A 16,910-nucleotide genomic window follows, 5' to 3' on the forward strand; every position below is an offset into this window, starting at 1 on the left:
TAGCCATTGAAGGGGTCCCTATAAGCTGACCTAATACAAACACTAATAATATGATGATATGTGGCTATTTTTGCTGGGTTAGTGCTGATGATTACATATAAGGATTACTCACATGTAACACATTGAGGGATCGGACTCTTAGTCATTTTTATATACTTTTTTTTAAAAAATGAAAAAGTGAATGAGTTTAGTCTTTTTTTCCCCACTCAGTCTACACTTGAAGTATATTGCTCTCTAGAAGGATGTTACTTCAGTTGCAGTATTAATCCCTGATGCTTGCTAATTTTTTTTCCTATCCCTTTGGGCAATATTGCAGTGTTCTTCATCTGTTTCTCTCAGAGCCACTAATGATTAGCTAATATTTTTTTGTAACAGTTGGGTTATTAAAGTGATTGATAATATACGTTGACTGCATTTATTAAATATCAGTCAGCTCTCCCATTTAAAAAAATACTATTCATATACTTTTAGCAGTTTGTTTCACAAAGTACGTGAAGTGTGTCAGATTTTTAAAACAGACTAAAATTTTGATGTGAAAGTACCAGTTGAGATCTAGATGACAGGAAACCAAATGACTAATCTGTACAGTACTTCATTATTACAGAAGGAAATCTGCATGGACACAATGGGTTTATCACTTTCCCCAATTTAAATTTAAAAATATTAATTTCCTTGTTGTAAAATCCTCCTTCCATTTTCAGAATTCTGTGGCTCTCCTTTAATCTTTACCAATTTAATTATTCAATTAAAAACATCTCCTGTCACCTCTTACTGATACAAGTGGGCACTTACACAATTTAAGTGTGCTTATTCATTACATTTACTCTAATGTACATTTAATGGTATTATAAGGTGTTGGTAAATTTTGGGAGAACATTTTACAGCCTTTTCCCAAAGATCTTGGCTACAAACCAATGGTACTCAAGTGGATAGCACATTCCAAGTAGATACTGCAGCTGTGCATGATGCCTTGTGAATTGCACTTGTTTCTTAAATCTTTGGTTCTGACCTGAGCTGTCAACACTTCTGTTAGGCTAAGGGGCATGCTACCTGTTGCATATAGTGGCAATTACCATGATTTTGCAAAGAGATTCTCACCCCATTTGTGTCTTGGCTAATTTTTTTCCCCATTTTTATTTTGTCATTATTAACGTACATAACTTTTCCATTCATGTATTAACAAATATTGTAATTCTTAGCCCGTATTTGTTACATTGAAAAGATGTTTTTGTTTGGTCAAATTCTGTGCATTTTTGGCAAATTCCCCAAAATGCTAACCATATGTCATAAAATCTAGCTGATCCTGATATAAGGCTATCTATCTTTTTCCCCCGTTGAATGGATTTCACATACTTCATTTCTCCATCTCCATGCTAGTAATATTGGGGAATCTGTTATTTTCCAAAAAGGGGCTATTGTAGATCTGGCTTCTGGCAGTAGTTGTGTTTTCAATGTGTCCTTCCTTGAGTCAGTAACCTCCTTTAGATTGTAACCTGGTAGAATTGCTATGGGTTCTGTGAGTAGCCTAAATGGAGTGGGTAGTTTTTCTTTACTGGTATTCAATCTGCCTATTCCAATGGGGATTATTGAGATTGTGATGGAAATCCATACAAACGGGCATTTCCACTTTTTAATGAAAAGTTTCTGTTGGGGCTTTAACCTTCTGACAGGGCGGTATCTTCCTTCTCTGAGTCACTAAAGATTTGCGCATGTGTATTATCAGCATGTTGCATTTTCTGCATACACAGTAGAAATGCACTGGGCCCTGTTCTTATTTTTATATGACATTCCAATGTTACCTCTACTCTTCATTAATGCAGGGCACAAAACTCACTGATTGCGTTTGGAGTGTATTTTTTCTGACTTTGGCCCTTTGCTTCGATGAACTTGTATTAAGAGCCGTTAGTTTATTTAACATTACATTGAAGCTACACATATATTTATTTTCCAGTCCTAGCTGACCCTTCAAGAGCAATTTCTGATTTAATTAGTGTGACAATCTGTACCCCTGTGTTCACCCTTTTTACAAGACTATGACAAATTTTGTACCAAGTATGCCTTGTGAGGTATCATTTGAAAACTCATCATCCGCTGAACATTAAAGTAGTAGTTAAATATGTGTGGCAACACGGTATGTAAAGTTATAAAATTCTACTGTATAAGACATATTCCAACTATGGGGAAACAGCTTCAAACCAGTTCCCCAGGGACAAAAGGCTAGCCAATGCCTCAGCCAGGTATCAATAAAATCAAATGGACCATCGTCTGTTAGGTGACCATTCTTTGGCAGGAAGAAGAGTATAAGCAAAAACATTTACATAGCAGCAAAGAAAACAGCTTGGAGGTTCCTGTCCCCCAGACCTCTTGTCTTCTGAACCGCAGCTGGAAATGATCTTCAAAGGGAAAAGAGAACTATAAGAAATGAGAAGAGATCCCTCAAAATACTCCTGCCTTTCTCTCTGCCTATGAAGCCACAACACCTGAAAGACAGAGAGAGAAAGCTTTGAACTGGGAGTAGGTCCTTGCTGAAAGGATTTCAGCCAGTGAGACTGCAAAAGTGTGTGGTGAGAGACATTTTTATTTAAATTCAGTAAGTTAGATGTTAGTTGGATTTTACTTTTTAGGTTCTTTGTAACCAATCCTGACTTTTATGCCTCATTACTTGTAATCACTTAAAATCTTTCTTTCAGTAGTTAGTAAACACGTTTTATTGTTTTATCTAAACCAGTGTGTTTGGATTGAAGTGTTTGGGAACCTCCATCTGAGATAACAGGTTCTGTGCATATCATTTTCTATTAACGAAGCAATGGACTTTCTATGAGCTTGTATTATCCAGAAGCAAAAAGCTGGGCAGTATGAGATGCACACTTCCGGGGGGAAGTCTGGAGCTGGAAGTTTGCTGGTGTCGCCATATAATATAGTACATGACAGGCGGGTAGAACACTCGTAATGTAGCTGGGAGTAATTCACATGCTAGAGGCTGTGTGGGAGCAGATAAGGAGTGGTTATTCTAACAGCAAAGCAGTGTAAAAGGCACCCCAGGTTAGAGTTGAGGGACACAGCTGGTCAGCAGTCCAGATTGTACCCTAGGTAATGTCAAAATTGCTTCAAAAATGGTCAGGCATGCAATGCAGAAGAGATTTTACTGAAGTTTAGATTTTTTGTAATCTTTGGTTTCCTTTCCCACCAATAACTTTGTAAAAGATGCTGTATCCTTAGTATTTCCATTGTTCTTTCTCTCTCTAATAATCAGTTTCATGACCTTGCTGTTATCTCTCCTCCTGAACTTTCCTTTTGCTACTTCAGTTATATCACAAAACCCTTCACCCTACCATTCCCAGAAGGCAACAAGGTTATGAACAATGGAGAGCCAGGGGGAGGACAGATACTTCATTCATGCCAAACTCTGGGCTTAGAAATCATTCCCTCTTCTTGATGTGCCAGGATACTTGTCACATGGATTAGAGTCTTTTAGAAGTGATATCACTCGTTAAAGTAAATTAAATTAATGTTGTTATTGTGTATTCATTGATTATCTCAGCTGCTACAGGTGGGCTTTCTACGCCTTGTAACTGATCCAGAATTTGGCAGCTAGCACACCAGCTTTCAAGAGGGATGCTGTTGGTTTCCTGTAAAATGTATATTAATCTCAGGTTTCTTCTCTTCTATAAGCTTTTGTGTTAGTTTATCATATCCAACCATTGTTGACTCTACAAGAGGTGTATCCTTCAAAGACTTTGGGGGTTCAGCTTTTAACGCTAACAGTAAAATTTTTAAAAGTGCCTCAAGGCATGGCAACACTTGCAGATGTAGAGCACTGTGGGCTAAACCCGCCTTCGTAGAGCGCAGTAGGGAAAGTGCTGCCGTCTATCCAAACTGACAGCGCACTGGCGTGGCCACATTTGCAGCACTTGCAGTGGCATTGGGAGCGGTGCATTGTGGGCAGCTATCCCAGCATGCAAGTAACTGCAACGTGCTTTTCAAATCGCGGGGGTGGGTGGGGTGGAGTGTGATAGGGAGTGTGTTGTGTGTATGTGGGGGGAGAGAGTGTGGGCTTTTGGGGTGCTGAGTGTGTGTCAGCATGCTGTCATGCAAGTTCAGACCCCCCACCTCCCCTTGCCCCTCTCTCACTCACTCAAACAAATAGTAAATATTTGCTTTTTCTTGGAGCTGATAAGCAGCCGGCTTCTCCAAAACAGAGCTTTGAAAGGGCATTTCCGCATTCCTGCAGGCGATTTCACAACAATGACAAGAGTGGCCACTTGACTTAAGGGGATTATGGGATGTTTGCGGAGGCTGATCAGAGCACAGTAAAGCAACACATTGTGCACACTGGCGCTCCAGCGGGGGCACAGCAAATATTATTCCACTTGCCAAGGTGGAGTACCAGCAGCGCTGTAGCTGTGGAGTCAGACCGCTCTACGTGCCTTACCATTGTGGATGGGTAGTGAGCTAGCTTTATTGTGCTGTAACTCGCAAGTGTAGCCATGCCCTAGTCTGATTGAAAGTGAACAGTAATTAGGCTGCTAAGACCCAGCTCCTCAAAGTTCTCTAGGCCCATAACTGCCTTTGATTTCAATGGGAGCTAGGGGCCTAGATACCTTGGAGGATCTGGGCCCAAGTTACTTTAGGCACTCTTGAAAATTTTACCCTTTTTCCTTGTATACCATCATGACTTGCTGAGGCTTTTTTGCTCATAATGGGCAGAAACGCTAAGGCACAAAGGGCTGGATTTTTAAGGTGCCTACAGCTGCAGGAAGGTGACTATCTGCATCTTTAGGCACTTAAATACCTTTTAAAAACCTGGCCCAAGATGCTTTTAAATATTAACTAAAGGAGCAGTGAGTCTTCAACCTTTGTTTTCAGGCAGCGGCACCCAGTCTGGTTTTGTCTGCTGCTCCTTTGTTAGTAAGTGATCCAAAATGCATTCTAGATTTATATCTATATCTCTATAGATTGTAATTAAATATTTTAGTTTACTTAAAGGTGAAAGTTTTATAAAAATCAGGTGGAAAACGATGTTGTATGGAAACTAGACTCGAGGAAGTGTGATGTTCCTAGGAGTTGGGAATGGTACTTGAAACCATCTGGCTATCAGCAGGCAGTGTTGCCTACTAGATAGAGCACCGTGCTGGGACTTAGGAGCCCTGGGTTTTATTCCTGGCTCTGCCACTGACCTAATGGGTGATTTTTGGGCAAAGCAGGGTGGATAAAAATCAATGATTTAAAAAAAAATAAATAAAAAAATTGATTTTTTTTATTTAAATTGGATTTTTTTGATAAAATGCTTTTTAGGAAAAAACCTACCTAAAGATAGTTTTAATTAAGATACACTGTAGCTCAAAGATATCTCATCATGGAATAGGGATTATAAATTCTAATTCTATAGTATGAGACAATATATTCATGTAATGTTTAAGAAAAGTTTTGTAAATGAGTTCCAATAGTTCATGGATTAGGGACCCAATTTTATGGGGTTCCACAGGCTTCTGTATAGATTATTTTGGTCTACCCAATGAGACTCAGTGCTCAGTCTAGAAGATACCATCAGAGATGCTTAGTTTTGCCATTCTCAAACTGTGGATTTGTCTCCAGAGGTAACATGCTTGTTAACAGCAAAAATGTTTTTAAATAAATAATATATAGAGGTGAGAAATAAGACCTCAACTCTATTGTCCCTCGGCAATTTTGTGTACACGGCGTCAATCCCTTACCTCTCTCTAAAAGTGCAAAGTTTCAAAAAGTTCAATGAATAGAAGATTGTTGGGGGAGGAATAGATCTGGACAAGGAGAAGAAGTTTGGAGATAAATGTGAGAAGCGAGGGACATATGCTTGTTTTGTTAAGATATGTTTGCTGTTGAAGAAAAAAATCCAGAATAATTAACGTTGTTTTAGTTAAAATAAAACAATTTAAATGTCTATCTGGTGATGTTCTCCTCCTAATACAGCATGGCAAGAAAATCCTCCAAATATTAATGATTAACCTGTTGAATTGGAGATAGTTCACCTTCCAATGACTTCATAAATGTCTGCTTCAATTACCTTTGGTAAATGAACTAACCAAACAATCATCCATTTTCCGATATAGCTGTAAAACTAATCTGAAAAGTTTTCAAAATGACTGTTTAAAAATGTATAGTGTGTACCTTCTAAAAATGAAACCTACATCTATCTCCGAGTTGTGAAGAATATGTATTAAGGTTATAACAACCAACAAGAATGCACTTTTATGTAGAAAACCATGATTAAATCGAGTCTTCCTGACTAGTGATTGAAATCATGATTTAAATTAATTTGATTTAAATCAAATCCACCCTGTGGGCAAGTCACTTCCCTTCCCTCTGCCTGTTTCCCTATCTTTAAAAAGTGGATAATGATACAGTACTGACCTCCTTTGTGCAGCCTATTGAGATTTACTAATGAAAAGTTCTATATAAAATCTCCAGGTATTATTATTATTATTATTATTATTATTACTGTTGTTGTTCTTAATATAATATAAGAGCTACGTATCATTATTAGCATATACTTCTGGAGTGAGGAAATATTTAATATATTCTATAATAAACTGACTAGTGTGTATGTGTACAACTCACCAATATTGAATGGAATTAGAATGGCTTATGAAATTCTGCTGTAGCCCCTGTAATTCTCTTCTAACTCAAGTAAAGGCCTGATTCTTCTGCTCCAGAAACATTTGATTTCTCTCCCTGCTGTTGCTGTGAATTTCTGGTCGTGGTATGCAATGTACTAACAACCGTGAAGTCTTCGGTTGCCATGGATTTGTTACATTATCTTTTCGAAGTAAGCTGGTACTGTTGTAACATTTTACAATGTACTCTCTGCCAAGGATGTAAAATGAGTTAATCGAAAAAAACAATTTTGCTGGAAAATTGCTCTATAAATAATGTTTTATTCTACCAGCTTCTGTTGGGAATATAGTGAAAGATGAAGGAGCTGGGGGAATAAAGAGGCAAATGAGCTTTCTCAAAAAATAAAACTAGAGCATCATCTTATCTCATAGTTAAGTGGCTTCCTACTTACATAAAGGTTGTTGCTAGTATCTGCTTGAGCAAACCTGCCCTAAGAAAGGGACTAGCAAGAAGAATTTTTGCTACAAGCTGGGGAAGTATCAGTTGGAAGTGAGAGAGGAGGAGAAAGACCTGGGTGTATTGGTTGATCACAGGATGAGCCGTCAATGTAATATGGCCATGAAAAAAGGCTAATGCAATCCTAGGATGCATCAGGTTAAGTATTTCCAGTAAAGAAAGGGAAGCGTTAGTATTGTTATACAAGGTACTAGTGAGACCTTTTCTGGAACACTGTGTCCAGTTATGGTCTCTTGTATCAAGAAAGACGTATTCAAACTGGAACAGGTGCAGAGAATGGCTATTAGGATGATCCGAGGAATGGAAAACCTACCTTGTGAAAGACTGAGGTTGGCTTGGTTAGCCTAACCAAAGGAAGGCTCAGGGAAGATGATTGCTTTCTATAAATACATTAGAGGGATAAATACCATGTAGGGAGAGGAGTTATTTAAGTTAAAGGCCAATGTGGGCATGAGAATGAAGGGATACAAACTGGCCATCAACAAGTTTATGCTTGAAATTAGATGGTTTCTTACCATCAGAGGAGTGAAGTTCTGGACCAGCCTTCTAAGGGGAGCACTGAGGGCAAAAAACCGAACTGACTTCTAGACTGAACTGGATAAGTTTATGGAGTGGATGGTCTGATGGGACTGTCTACAATGACATGTGGCTCATCGGTGACTGCTTGCAGCAAATATCTCCAATGTCTTGTGATAGAGCCCTCCCCATTTACTGTCCTGAGTTACTACAGAGAATTCTTGCCCAGATGTCTGTGTGATGGGTCTTGCCTACATGCTCAGGGTCTTAACTGATTGCATATTTGGGGTCAGGAAGGAATCCCCCGCCACTCCCCCAGCCAGGTCAGATTGGTAGAGACCTCGGGAGTTTTTTCACCTTCCTCTATAGCATGGAGCATGGGGCACCTGCAAGTTTAAATCAGTGTAATGGTTCTTTTTTCAGAGTAGCAGCCGTGTTAGTCTGTATTTGCAAAAAGAAAAGAAGTACTTGTGGCACCTTAGAGACTAACAAATTTATTTGAGCATAAGCTTTCGTGAGCTACAGCTCACTTCATCGGATGCCAGTGAGCTGTAGCTCACGAAAGCTTATGCTCAAATAAATTTGTTAGTCTCTAAGGTGCCACAAGTACTCCTTTTCTTTTTGTAATGGTTCTGTAACTTGAAGTCTTTAAAGCGCAATTTGAGGACGTCAGAAACTCAGCCAGAGGTTAGGGGTCTATTGCAGGAGTGGGTGGGTGAGGTCCTGTGGCTTGCAATATGCAGGAGGTCAGACTAGATGATCATGATGATCCCTTCCGACCTTAAATCTATGACTCTATAAAGAGTGAAGCTGCTGAACAGAATCACTTTATTCTTAAGAGATGCACAGGGCCAGTATTATGCATGAGCGTGTTTACTGTGGACATCTTAGGAAATAGGCGAGTGCAAGGAGAAATCCCAGTGCTTGGATAAAGCAGTTTTTGAAGAGAACAGCTTTGTGGAGAAAGATTTTGTGGAGAGCAGGAAGAAACCAACCAGTAGTGGTGGTGATGTGTTGATGAGATTCAGAGCCGGGATAGAGTGCTGCTGATGGATTGATGTTGGTTTATTTAATAGCATTGCAAATAATGCGCACTTTTTTTTTTAATGGTTTATAGCACAGTCTTTATGGATTAGGTCGTGAATGGGACACACATTTTTTGGTAGTAATTTTAATTGTCACTTTTGTTTCCAATAAATGCATAACTTGTCACAAGGGAGCTTTTTCCGCAGCAACAGTGAATGTAGCGTACCATAGCAATTGTCAGACCCGGACCGATGAAGGCTCCCTCTAGTCTACTTACTCGTCTTCATTACTGGCAATGTCATATGATTCATCTTGATGAAGTAAAATATCCATATTGCAACTAACGGTGAAATGTCATACCAAAGGGGGAGAAACTTTCTTGATTCCTGCTGGAACTAAGTGATTGTCCTGATAAGTAAATACTCCCACATGTAATTGTATATGGAGAGAGAGTGTTAAATGCAGTCATTCTAGATCAAAAGTTTCTTCATGTATCGTGTGTTGTTCACTTTATTATGACAGGTTTCAGAGTAGTAGCCGTGTTAGTCTGTATTTGCAAAAAGAAAAGGAGTACTTGTGGCATCTTAGAGACTAACAAATGTATTTGAGCATAAGCTTTCGTGAGCTGTAGCTCACGAAAGCTTATGCTCAAATACATTTGTTAGTCTCTAAGGTGACACAAGTACTCCTTTTCTTTTCACTTTATTATCTAAATGACTGCAGTCCCCCCCCCCCCCACACCCCAAGTACTTGGAACTGTAACTCTACAATAAAATGCTTTTTTTGGTGATAGTTTGAAGATTGTGAATTAGAAAGTAGGAAACATTAACGGCTCATTAAGTGGAGTGCAAAGCAAGTGTCACTGAACTGAGTTTTCCTCTATTTCAGCAACAGCGCACAGTGTATAGACTGACACTGGTGAAAGCTTGGAACGTGGATGAACTCAAAGCTTATGCTGAGCTGGTGTCCCTTGGTAAACCAGACTTCATTGAAGTTAAGGTGAGCTGCGAATCAGTGCTTTCCCCCTACATAGCTTCTATTTTTTTCCTCTCCACTTTCTATAACATAATAATTCAAGATTACCCGAGCATTGAGCAAATAAATGACACAAGCATGGCTCTCCCACCACACGTGGCTCTCAGGGGAGGCACACCACTGCATGGAAAGGACTCCTGTCTGGGAGCATGCAAGCTTCTTGTACACACGAGCACAGAGGTCCCCACACTGTGGGGCACATCCCCTCGGGAGGGCCCAGAGGAATGTTCAGGGGTGTGTGCGGTTGCTGGCACCTCACTCCGCTACCAACCCCATACCTGGAGTCCCAGCTCCTGGCCCTGTGCCCGGGCCTTGCTCCTAGCCCTGCCTCAGCCTTGGCCCCCTTACCCCTGTCCATGTCCCCCGCTCCCGGAATTGCGTTCCTACTCCCAGCTCCGGCGACTATTTCATTAGCACGACCAGGGACAGCTGCCAATGAGCCTGGTGGCGGCCCCAGTGTGTAGGGCTGGGACGGTACAACCATGCCAGAGGAGCTGCCTGGGCTGGGCGCTGACTCCTGCAAACTGTGGCCTGACATGCTGTTGCTTTTGCTGCTGTGGTTCCTGGCCTAGTCACTGGCCATGGCACTGCTGGTCTCGCTCATCGTCACTAGGGTCCTGCAACTCCATGGATATCTGCTTTATATCTCCGGATATAAATTTTGTATCCGTGCAGGGCTGCAGGCACAGTGCCACCAGCACAGAGACACTATGTGGGTCAGAATTTCTCATGCTTACGTCCTTTAAGGAGAGGCAGCATGCATTTTGCCTGTCAATGGAAGACTCTGCATATGGGCAGAAAGAGGTGGGAAACCTTCTTGGGGCTTCTCCATTCCTCTTTTCTGCCCCCGTACACAGCCCTCAGATACAGCTGGCTAGAAAATTTTTGCAATGTACAATTTCAGCATAAGTTGTATAGTTCTTAGGGCATGAAAACGACTTGTGCATTGGCTTTCTCATTTAAATTTGGATGGAAAAAAGGGGTGTTTTTTCCCAGTGCACTTGGTACTGTACATGAAGACAGCAGCTAAGTTATAAAAGAGAAAAGTGGATAGTTCAATACCATAAAATACAAATAATTGGTTGGCATATTCACCTGATAGAAATAGACTATCAGCAAATTAGGTGAACCTCCATCTATTGCAGATCCTGCAATAGCCTCCGTTTCTCCACTTGAGTCATCATAGAGCTTTTAAATTGAATTGCACTGTCCTGTTGTTTTAATGCATAAGAACTGCAGCAGTGTATATGTCCTTAAAAAACAAGCTTAAATATGAAGCACCCTATTACTTACAGCATTTGCAGGCAGTGCCCATTCAAGATGGGATTTTTCTTTTCCTGAGAACTGAACTGATCTGATCACTTTCTGAACCAAATGGCACAGCTGTCTATGCATCAGTGGAACATTTTTAGATTTGGATGACATTTCCGTCTCTTTAAAATGTCATGAAATATTCTGACACTTTCCTGCAGCTGAGATTTGCTTGACACTTGATTATTTTGTTTAAATGGACTGTAATTTATAGTCAATGAAGGACAAACTCCGCCTCATGGGTTTTTCAGTGGATTTTTTATTTTTAGTGCTTTTATTTTGGGGCAGGGCTTTTTTTTTTAACCCTTTTCTTTCATCTTTCAGTTCTTTAAAATGGGTGTAACATTTTAAAGGGGGTAAATTTTGTGCTGCATAGGAATAAAGCATCTCACACTAAATATAGCATTAGGCCAACCAGTAACCTTATTTGTTCCACATAGTTTTATTTGCCAGTTTCTGCTAAACAGCAGCATTTCTGAAGTGCAGAGGGTTTGGCTCAGCAGGGAGGGCGCAATAGTTTACTCCTCTTACTATGCTGTCTCTGTGAATATTATTACATGGTTTCTTACTTCAAGAGTGGAACTGATTTCCCTATTATTTTTTGGCCTCCCTTTCCTCTTGGCTGGTATCGAGAAATCGTGCATCCCAACAAGGATGATAGAGACACAGTTGTGACCACTTATACCCCAGTGAAATAATGCCAGCATGGGAAGGCAACACCTACATCTTTGTCTTAACAACAATGGCTTATATCAGTTGCAACGACTTTGTCTTGGGATGTTTTATCTACTTACTTAAATTATTTTCCCCATTCGTACCTGAGCTCTGGCTGCCTAGTGTGGGGATGGGGATGATCGAGACCTCAGCTGAGATCAGGGCCCCATTGAGCTATGCTGTATGTACGTATAATAAGAACCAAACCCACTCCAGCTGTCACCTTGTTGCAGTCAGTAAGGTCTGCTGGAGATGCATTTGGCTCAGGAACGTAATCCAACAATTTCGCCAATACTATGTGGATTAAGTGCAATGAGTCAAAGTTTAAACTCCTAGCAGTATGGATGTCATGTAGCACTAAGAGGGGATCAGATCCAGGGGCTCTGAGTATCGCAGAGCCAATTCTTTCTTTCTGCACTTGTTGGGTACAGTTTTATGTATTACTTAGAGTTCTTAGGTGCTATTTAACTTCTTGATGTCACTCCTGCTGCTAGGCATAGGGGGTCTGTCCTTCAGTGCAGCTATAATATTTTTGATAGAGTGGCGCCCAGGAGAGGATGTACAGAGCACCTGTGACATGGAAATTTCCCTCAAATCTTTCCTTGATTTACAAGGTGGTAATTTTAATCCTTTTGGGAATGAAGTAGATTGAAGAACTCATTGGAGACCAAGAGTCATCACTGTCTTTTTTGCCCTAGTTACTCTAGTGCAATGGGCTCAAGAAAGGAGACCAAGAAAAGAAAAAGGAATTAGGTCCTGGAGAGCATCTGCTACAAAATGAGGCTTCATCTGTGGGATTTTCCTGGTTAAATACTTTAAATAAATTGTTAGTTTTAAATGAATGTAGCTAATCCACTGTTGCTCCAGAAACACTCTGGGATATAGTGGAAGGTCAAAAGATCTAGAATGTAATTCTGCTTTCATTTACACATCTTACATTGGTGCAACTCTGTTGAACCCTATTCTTCTCTCACTTACACTAGTGGAAACTAGCATTAATTTTGACAGGTTTCAGAGTAGCAGTCGTGTTAGTCTGTATTCGCAAAAAGAAAAGGAGTACCTGTGGCACCTTAGAGACTAACAAATTTATTAGAGCATAAGCTTTCGTGAGCTACAGCTCACTTCAGCTGTAGCTCACGAAAGCTTATGCTCTAATAAATTTGTTAGTCTCTAAGGTGCCACAAGTACTCCTTTTCTTTTAGCATTAATTTTGTTGTTGGCAATGGTTACCCTTGTGTAAAACCTGTGGGTCAGGAGAATGAGGTTTATGGAGATCAAAATTAAGAGATCTCACTTATTACCTTATCAGATTTTTGCCTAGAAAGCCACCAGTTTATATTAATAAACATGCAGTATCTTGCAGTTTTTTTTTCAAATCAAGTGCATTCATAGATTCATAGCATTTAGAGCCAGAAGGGAGCATTAGATCATCTATTCAGATGTTCTGTATGTCATAGGCCATTAAATTTCAACAGGGGTTACCCCTACATTGGGCTCAACAAGTTATTAGAGAAAAGTGTGAAATTTAATAAAAGATTTAGTGTTTGGATTCTTAATAATCAATAGCAAAGATACGGAAAACAAAGTGCATACACAGAAGATTAACTTATTTTCAAATGCACTGGCGGTGCTACCGGGATGAAAGCCAGATAAGCACACAGAAAACAAATACACCTCTAAATGGCTTGGTTTACACAGCAAATCTGTTACACTAACATTCTTCATTGTATCTGTGCCCTTGTGTGCACTTACTCCAAACCTCTCTCTGCAAACTGACAGTAGCTTTCAGACAATGTCTGTGAGAGAGTTCATGTGTACATACCCTCTTGCAGCTCTGACACTGATTTTGCAGACCCTCACCAGTCAGTGCAGTAAACCTGGTGATTGTGTGTGCGTGGCCCTTTGTACATAATTGATAAACAGACACTAACTTACCCAGGAACAGTTCACCTGGGGAGCAGGCTGGCACTACTAAAGAAAGGCCCAATTGTGCAGCTCTGAGAACACTTGATTTTGGTAGGCTCATATAATGAGGAAAGCCTCTAGGATCGGGCCCATAATCTGTCCACTTCCTTTGTCATCTTTGTATTTAACCAATTTCTTTCACTTAAAATAAAATATTGGGCCAGATTCCCAGTTACCCAAGGGCTATTTTACACCAGGCTGCTACTTCAAGGAAGAGCTCTGGAAGGGTAAAGGGGCCGTAAGTATAAATGAGATTCAGGCCTGGTATAATTTCCAAAAGCCTTTGTCAAATCAGTCTTCTGACCGCTGCTGCTGCATTTGTCTAGGTATATTGCTCAGCACTTCAGAGGTTCTGGGCTAGTGTATAAGGGACGGTGGATCCAGTGTCAGTCAGAAGGAGGAAGGGCTTTCTGGAACTGGTATCTGAGGCTTTGCTATCAAATTAAAATGACCAGTTAATAGGCTGGCTGGGTAGGGCCACATAGAAGCATCTCCCCCGTTCTGCTTACCCATATCGTATTCAATGTTAAAGATTATGTAAGTGTTTAAAACAAAGAAAAATTAACTCTTCTTTAATGAGCTTTTACTTGCAAGAAGCGAGAGCTGATTGCCTTCACCTGTCAAAAAGCTATTCAGAGCCCGGGTAGCGTGCCATTCTGCATTTAGATGGAGAGAAGATGAAGTTAAAAGTCACGTGTCCTAACGAGTGCTATAAAACAAAAACTGATGTATAATTTTCATGCTTGAGAAACGCTGACCTGTGCCGTTATCTACAGAACTCTAGGTTAAATGAGTCAGAGCTCAACAGAGAGAAAGGGAAGTGCCAAAGCTGCACGCGGCATGGCGTGATTTTCAGAGCGGGTGAGCTCCAACTGAAGGTCCAGCCCCTTTGAAAAACAGGCTAAGTAAAATTTTGTATTGGAAAAATATACAGCCAGCACTTTTTGCTATTCCTTTTTCAGGATAAGGCCCTGGAGTGGCAAATTACAAATTGAGTTAAGCACATATATATGTGCATCAGACATCGCACTGAAGTCAAGTCAGTTACTCAAGAGTTTCAAGTTCAGCACATGTGAACATTTTAGCAGGAGGTTTGTGGTTTTAAAAAAAAAAAAAAAAAAAAATTGGTTTCTAGACACACCCTGTCAGGTAATTTGGGCTGAAAATGTAGTCATTTAACAAAATGTAGCATCATTACACATGTTTTCATGATGTGAGAGAGAAAAAAATTAAAGCAGGTTACTTTTTTGTTTTGATTTAATCATTCCCCGCATTCTTTTTGCAGCCCAAACATTGCAGCATTGTGTTGTGTATCAGTGTGTGAAAATAACCAGAAACCAATCTGAAAGACTCGTCTATTTTCATTGTCTAAGCCAAGAATAATGTATAAAGTAAATAGCATAAACCATGAAAACTGATGTAGCTATCTGAAAGTATTTGTTATCATTAAAAGTATTATTATGGCACAACTAATCTAAGGTGATAGCCAAATCTGGACCATGATTTTTAAACACTGTCACCACTTAATGCCAATGGAGTAAATAACACTTATATAATGCTTTCCATCTGTGGATCTGAATGCTTTGTAAAGGTGGATAAGTATCATTATCCCTATTTTACTGATGCAGAAACTGAGTCATAAAGAGGGTGATTAGCATTAGGTTACACAGCAAATCAGTATCTTAGCTGGGGATCAGTTGTCCTGACAGCTAATCCAGTGCTCTATGGGCAGGTGTTTAAACAAACAAGAAACCAACCAGATTTGGAACATGATGTCCTTTAAAACTGGATATTGTTTTTTCTTTAAATATCTCTACAGTCCATTTCTAAATGTTGGAGTACAACCAACATTTATGGAAGTAGCCTTTTATATTCATGACTAAACAGTTGCATTATTGGGTTGTCAGATATAATTGATGCAAATAACCTGATGTCCTTTAATCAATCCACTTGAGCATGGATATAAAAAAACACATTTCAGTGAGGAATAGCTGTGTATTATAGCTTTAGACAATATTAAAATCTAAATAATCTGCATTTTTATTGCAGAGTATTTGATTCATCAACGGGCAGTTTAAGTAGTTTGCCCCAATTTCTGAGCAGAAATCTAGTCTCTCTAATAGTAGGTCAGCCACATTTTGATGGCAGCACTTTATTCTTTTGTCATTTCACACAGTACTCTGTTTAACGAATTTATAATCAGTGGTTTAGAAGATAAGAGAGTTCTCTTGTTCATAATAATTAAATTGGAAGGCCTGCAGTTTATTTTAGAAAAGAAGCAATACTCTCTCATTTTTAGTTCACAGGTAATCTTCTTCCACAGCCATTTGGATTAGAATGATTCATGATTGTTCAGGTCCTTGGAAAGGATCCAAATCTCAATAGAAGAAACTCTCCAGACTGAGTGAGCACCAGACAGCACTCCTTTTTGTGTTTCTCATTCACTGTAATTACAACCAACCTAGCACAAAACATTGTATAAAATCAGTGGTGAAAATTTAGCTCCATTACACCAGTGTGTAAATCCACAGTAAGTTCAGTGGAGTTACTCTGGATTTACATGCGCAGAACCAAAACCACAAATTGGCCTGAGCATTAAAGACACTTTTGAAGAGGTTTGGTTGGATTTCAAGGTATTTGTCTGAAAGCTGTTAGTATAATTAGCATGCTGAAAACTTGCATATTAAAGACTAATTAAGAGTGTCATTGATGCTTCCACTACGGAGAAGTTTATATATAAGCTATTGTGTATAATAGAACTGTTTCCTTTTTAATGGTTCGCTTCTTAGTAATTGCTATTTTCAGGTATTGCTGAAAAATATAACAAGACTGCCCTGGTCAACCATTTATATTTTAGAGGCATTGTTGGCACTGTTAATTAGCTCAAGTTTTAAGAAATTGAAAGCTGATGTGCTTTTGTACAGTGTGTTGCTAAGATGATTTTCACTCGTGTGTGTGTGTGTGTGTGTGTGTGTGTGTGTGTGTGTGTGTGTGAGAGAGAGAATTAATCAACCATCCAAGTACTTGGTAATTCCATTTGCCACTGTGTTCTCTTTGCTTGTAAATGATATCTTTGAAGTTTATTAAAGGAATGAGTCATGTTGTAGCTTCCTAGGAGTTTTTCCCCCTCTGTAATCATACATTTTTCATGCTGCTCAAATCATAATCTGCATAATGAATGAGGGGAAAATATTGCTCTACAAAGCTGTTTCTATACAGCTGAGCCTTTGAGA

General features: G+C 39.6%; 1 protein-coding gene across 7 annotated transcripts in view; it reads left to right on the top strand.

Annotated features, from left to right (window-relative positions):
• The window catches only part of LOC119844693 (S-adenosyl-L-methionine-dependent tRNA 4-demethylwyosine synthase TYW1-like), a 123,173-nt gene that overhangs the window by 85,527 nt on the left and 20,736 nt on the right, over nucleotides 1-16,910 (top strand). For 5 of the 7 annotated variants that reach the window (XM_043499423.1, XM_043499422.1, XM_038375900.2 and 2 more), the window contains exon 15: nucleotides 9,541-9,651. In XM_043499423.1, coding sequence (XP_043355358.1) covers nucleotides 9,541-9,651 — 111 coding nt within the window. Of the gene's footprint in view, nucleotides 1-9,540; nucleotides 9,652-15,976; nucleotides 16,082-16,536; nucleotides 16,650-16,910 lie in introns of those variants that run through there. The other 2 variants (XR_006276222.1, XM_043499425.1) reach the window with 2 other exon arrangements.

The sequence above is a fragment of the Dermochelys coriacea genome, chromosome 17, assembly GCF_009764565.3.
Source record: "Dermochelys coriacea isolate rDerCor1 chromosome 17, rDerCor1.pri.v4, whole genome shotgun sequence".
Lineage (NCBI taxonomy): Eukaryota > Metazoa > Chordata > Testudines > Dermochelyidae > Dermochelys > Dermochelys coriacea.